Below are 6000 nucleotides of genomic sequence, written 5' to 3'. Positions count from 1 at the left end.
GTCATTAGTTTTCAATGCAGCAAAACTGTTCTTGAAATTCAGGTGGAATAGTTTCAAGGTCGTATTTTGAGTCTCGTGAGCTTGCTTTGATTTTCTTCAGTTTCAACTTGAAGTTACATAAGAGCAATCTATTATCTTTTCCACAATCAGTCCTTGACCTGATTTTACCTGCTGATGCTGAGCTTCTCCATAGTTTCTTCCTACAGAGATAGTCAATTTGGTTCTTGTGCATTCCACTTGGAGAAGGCCATATGTATAGTCACCTCTTGTTTTGTTGAAAAAAGCTATTTGCTTTGAACAAGTTATTGGTCTAGCAAAATTTTATCATGTGATCTCCAGCTTTGTTTTTATCACCACGTCCCTATATTCCAGCAACTGTTGTTCTTATTTGTTTCCAACTTTTGCATTCAATTGTCAGTAATTATCAATGGAATCTTCACCTATCTGATTAATTTCTGACTGAAGACATTAGTACCTTCCATGTTTCCATCATTATGTGTAGTTGTTGGTGCAGAAATTTGAGTAGTAATTGTATCTATTGAATGTCTTTGTGGATAGATACAATCCTATCACACACAGCATTGTACTTTAAGATAGATCTTGAAGTCCATTTGGAGATGAATGCAGTCATTCCCTCGGTGTCACTTCCAGCATAGTAAAGCATATGATTTTCTGATTCAAAATGGCTAATACCAGCTCATTTCAGCTTAATTCCTACTTTATCAATCTTTATGAGCTCCACTTCATTTTTGATGACTTACAATTTTCTTAGCTTCATACTGCACGCATTCCCAATTCCACTTATTAGCATATTTTCCCCAGTTGTTTCTTCTCCTTTTGAGTTGTAGCCCCACCAGCAAATGAAGGTCTCAAAGGCTTCTGTCCACAGGCTTTACGCTATTTGCATCATTATGAGCAGGAATTGTGTCCACTTTGAAAAGGAAGCTCTTCCTCAGACATACTTTGAGTAGCTTCTAAACTGAGTGGGTCACCTTCTGGCACTATCTCTGAAAATGTTGTTCTATTCATTAGGCCTTAAGTCTCTGACAATACATAAGGGTGTCAGCACCTAATGCCTCTGAAGTAGACACTCGATGTCTTCATTAGGGCATCAGTGGCTTATTCCTTAGAAGTCTATGGCCTATTCTGTTCTCACAATCTGTTCTTAGTCTGGAAGCTCTGCTGAAACCTCTTCACTTTAGGTGGCCCTGCTGGCACTTGAAAGACTAGTGACATAGCTTCCAACATCACAGCCACACACAAGCCACCACAGTAGGACAAACTGACAGACAAGTGTAGCCATAAGATTCCCAAGTGGTATGTGTACATGTATATGTGTGTGCATACATATACATATATACACACCCATATATATATAGATATATAATTACCTGGGAATCTTGTTAAACTGTAGATTCTGATTCAATGTCGGGGGGAAAGGCAAATTCTCAGCAGCAGGTTGAAGTGGCAAGAACAAGTTAAAAGTTCTGGATAAAACAAAACCCTGCTGAATTTAGGAATGACACTAAGAGGCAAGTATTTTGCAGGCAATACAACCCTTTATTTTAAACCACAAGGAGTCAGCAGGTGGCCACAACTATCCATGTTTCATTAAAATCACATAAAACCTAGGTACAAAAGCACCACGGATTATTGCTCTAGAAAAACTGCATGAAAAATTCAAATATACACAATGAAAACACCACAGTCTGCACAAGACTACAATTTTTAAGCAAGTGCATGGAAAGCTGAATCAATTTTACACACAGCTTCCAAATTGATATTTATTTTAGTTGAGGATGATGGTAATTTCCAAAAGAGCATTCTTATGAGAAGGTAAAATGTCCACCCTTATAGATTTTTAATATGCCAACTAGTAGAATCCTAAAAAATTAGCATTTACAAAATACTTGGTAAAAATAGCTTTTAAAAGTTGTCCCAGGAGGTACATAAAACCAACCCCAAATTTTCACGACAATTCATTCTCCCTTGTTATCTACAGATTCAGTTTTCCGTGCCTGCGAAGAAGGAAGAAAAAGAAAGATACCGTTACTACCAGAGCCACCAGCTGGGAAAAGGCCACCCCGTCAACACACGATCACTTGTCTATCTGTTTGGCAGTAGGTCTGCCATACAGCTATCTGCACTCTGGGTGTAAAACAGACAGGCGGGAATAGATTACACAAACGCTCCTCTCCATTTATTGCTCGGCTTTTCAAACAACCACAGAAGCCTTACCTGTCTGCTTCCATTGTTCATAAAACACAAACAAGAACACTACTATCTGAGTCTAGTCACTGCAAACGAGTTTCCACTGTACCCTTAACTCTCACTGCTTCAGTCTGCCCCTTTCCTGACAGTGTGCTGGGTGGGGTGTCTCTGGAGGCTGAAACATTAACAGCTGAGCGAGAGATGTAGATCTGCAATATTATAGGCAATAAAAAGAAGCATTACGAACGTGCTATCCCTGGCTGAAGGATCGAGCAACTTCTTGGACACTGATTCAATCAGTGGGAGGCATTTATGGGAAGTACCTCTTCAGCTTTAGTTTCACCATTTTCAGACGGTGCAGTACCTTCCTTTCCAGCTTCCTGCTTTGCCTCCTTCTTCCCCTTCGCACCTTTGTTACTCTTTGCTCCAGGTTCTTTCTGGGAAAGTACAGGGCAAGGGAAGACATGAAACAAGGTGTGGTACTCGAGAACACTGTCAGCTTTGATGTGGACCCAGACCATGCTTGGTGAAAGGAGGAGGCAGAAGGTGGGCCAAGACCCAGCAGGGGGTGGGGGTTCTCTGCCACTTTCCAATGAAAAGTCTCAAATGGAGAAATGCAGTTTTAAGAGGGGCTGAGGGAAAGTGCAAAAGGGGGAAAGTTCACAGGATGCAAAGTTCCTCCAAGTGCTGCTGACAGTATTGTCAGGGCCCGATTCACCGCCTCTGGAGACTACATGACCTGCAAGTTCACAAAACAGCTGCCCAAGCCCTAGGACACGAAGCTGCTCAGAGCCCCAAAGCCCAGACAGACTTCCTGCGCCTTACTGACTGAACGGAAAAGGCATTCCTGTTAAGCATACAATTGTGCTTTCTGCTTTTTTGAGAATGCCTATAATAGTGGGGACGGTTTTCGGGCAGCACATTTAGTGTGAATCATTAAACGTGACCTTTTAGATGTGGAATGATAATTTATTCATTGAATTAAAATAATAGAACCCAAAAAAACCAAAGGGGGAGGAAACAGCTCCTCTTACCTTAGCAGATGTTTTCCTTGGCTTAGGTTCAGGTTTTGGCGGAGAAGGTTTCTGTAAAGATAAATTATTCAAATGGTGGAAGACACAACTCTCAGCACCAAAACAAACAAAAAATGGCAGAAGACAAAAATCTGTTCTATGGCTTTGTTTGTTAAAAAAAAAAAAAAGTTTTACTTTCAACATCATAACATCATAACAGAATGCTCTGCATTTCAGAACTCTTTCCTCCAGAGATGTGCTGGTGAGTTTGAAAGGCTAAGCCATTATTCTCGGTCCAGAATAGCTCTCCGGGAACAGGCTTAGGCTGCAGTCAACGTCTCACTACTTCCTCTCACCACAGCTCAGCAGCGAGAGAAAGGACTCAGGCCCGCGGCCAAAGAACGCCGCGAGTTTGGCCAGTGGCCTGCCCCCCGTCCAGAAACCACGGCACAATTACAGACACAGCCCTCTCCGTCATGAACACTTTTGTCTGTGAAGTTCGTAAAAGTGATTTCCAGGTCCTTCCACCTCGAATGTAGGTGTCAAGTTTTGCAGCCAAGCGGATTCCTACTTTCATCTTATCCAATGCCAGCTCAAGGTGAGAAGAATTCCCCTCAGAATACTATTATAATGGGAAAATGTCAACGGCTGCCTCCCAAAGTTTACGATGTTCATATATTTTATTTGCCCAAGAGCTCACTACAACCAGTTGCCATCCAGTTCATTTTGACTCAGAGTAAACTGATCTGTGTCAGAGTAAAATTGTACTCCATTGTTTCCAATGGCTGATTTTTTGGAGTAGATAGACAAGCCTTTCTTCCTATGTACATTCAAACCTCCAAGCTTTGAGTTAGTAACCAACCGTGCTCACCAAATGGACCACTCAGGGACTCCCAGGAGCCCAGTATGTAACTATTTTCCTCTTGCTTCATTGTGAAATACCAGGCCTGGTGGTATTTTCAATCACCTCATATGCATGTGAAAGCTGGTCAATGTATATGGAAACTGAAGAATGAGTGCCTTTGAATTATGGTGTTCATGAGGAATATCAAACACTGCACATATTTCCAGTGGCATGAACACATCTGAGATGGAAGAATAACCACAAAGGCTCTTTAGCAGCTTTGTTAATCGTTGCTCCAGGTTCTTTCTGGGAAAGTCCAGGGGAAGAGAGGATATTAAACAAGGTGTGTACGAGCTGAAACCAGTCAGCTGTGATGTGGACATAAGCAGTAGTCAGGGAAAGGAGGAGACCATAGCTGGGGAAGAACTAGGCCAGGGTGAAGATGGTGGCATTTCATCTCACATACTTTGGACCTGTTATCATGCTTGGTAATGCACAGGGCCAGTGCAAAAGAAGACCTGCAACAAGCTGGCTTGACACTGTGGCTGTGCCAATGGGTTGAAGCTCAGCAATGACTGTGAGGATGGCACGAGCCGAGACAGGGTTCGGTTCCTCTGTTGTACACAGGCTCACTATGAGCTGGGCCTCACTCAAGGGCACCTAACTACATGTGAAAGTGTCCGCTCCGTTAGCTATGAGCACTATCTGTCTATCCTGTGCTTGCGGCTCCGTTAGTTTGGCTTTAGGCCCAGCCAGGTTTTCCCGAGGCCTGAGAACACCTGGGGTGGAGCACAGGAAAACTGGGGAAGGTAATTAGTTTAACCCACTAGTTTTTGTTTTTAAATCATTTTATTGGGGGCTGGTCAACCCTTATCACAATCCATACATCCATGTGTCAAGCACATTTGTTTCCCTCATCTTTCTCAAAACATTTGCTTTCTACTTGAGCTCTTGGTATCGGCTCCTCATTCCCCCCATCTCTCCCAGACATCCCCTTCCTCATGATAATTTATAATAATTTATAAATTATTATTTTGTCATGTCTTGCACTGTCCGACATCTCCCTTTGCTCACTTTTCTGTTGTCCGTCCCCAAGGGAGGAGGTTATATGTAGATTCTTGTAATCAGTTCCCCCTTTCTATCCCATCTTCCCTCCACCCTCCAGGTATCACCAACTCATACCACTGGTCCTGAAGGGATCATCTGTCCTGGATTCCCTGTGTTTCCAGTTCCAATCTGTACCAGTGTACATCCTCTGGTCTAGCCTAACCCACATGTTTTATGTAGCTATTTCAGGTCAAATATTTCTCTCATAGACCCAAAAAAAAGTGTGCACCTTTCCTGGCACTAGGAAAAATGATTTTTAAATAGAAAACACTGACCAGGGCCTCTCCCATGTGGAGAAAAATACACGTTCCTCTCCAGTGCCTCTCGGAGGTGGGATAAGTTCATATTGAATCTGGCCCTGCTCATCAGGACACAAAATGAAATTGCAGACAGTTCAATTCTGGAAGATTGGCTGTTAGACTGACCTCTCAAATAATAATAAAGAATGCATTTGAAAAGTAAGGAATGTTTTTATTAATCTTCTAACCATGCTAAGTCTGCAGTCCATTTCCAAATAGGGCAGGTCTCATGGCCCCTACATTTTTAAGATTTAAAATCTTTTATTATTCCAGGCTTCGATATGTTGCATTAGTAACGTATGCTTGTTTTCTCAATCCACAGCAACTAATTTCGTTTTACATTATTTCTGTGAATGGAATGCTCCCTCCTGACTCAGCACTCAAGTGTTTTGACCCAGAGTGCTCCCTGGAGGCAAGGATGGTGAGATTTCATTTGACGTACTTCGGATATGTTGTCAGGAGAGACCAGCCCCTGGAAAAGGACATTCAGTGTGTTTGGTAAAGTGGACGGGCAGCAAAAGAGATG

General features: G+C 42.4%; 1 protein-coding gene across 3 annotated transcripts in view; it reads right to left on the bottom strand.

Annotated features, from left to right (window-relative positions):
• Positions 1–1549: 1549 nt before the first annotated feature.
• HMGN3 (high mobility group nucleosomal binding domain 3) overlaps positions 1550–6000 on the bottom strand; it is a 38650-nt gene continuing 34199 nt past the window's right edge. For 2 of the 3 annotated variants that reach the window (XM_075554857.1, XM_075554859.1), the window contains 3 exons: positions 3246–3296; positions 2535–2648; positions 1550–2018 (listed from right to left, as the gene is read on the bottom strand). In XM_075554857.1, coding sequence (XP_075410972.1) covers positions 1980–2018; positions 2535–2648; positions 3246–3296 — 204 coding nt within the window. In that variant the 3' untranslated portion in view covers positions 1550–1979. Of the gene's footprint in view, positions 2019–2458; positions 2649–3245; positions 3297–6000 lie in introns of all 3 variants that reach the window. The other variant, XM_075554858.1, reaches the window with a different exon arrangement.

The sequence above is a fragment of the Tenrec ecaudatus genome, chromosome 7 (genome assembly GCF_050624435.1).
Source record: "Tenrec ecaudatus isolate mTenEca1 chromosome 7, mTenEca1.hap1, whole genome shotgun sequence".
Classification (NCBI taxonomy): Eukaryota; Metazoa; Chordata; class Mammalia; order Afrosoricida; family Tenrecidae; genus Tenrec; species Tenrec ecaudatus.
The sequence above is the reverse complement of the archived record's forward strand: the minus strand, read 5'-3'. Positions and strand labels throughout refer to the sequence as shown.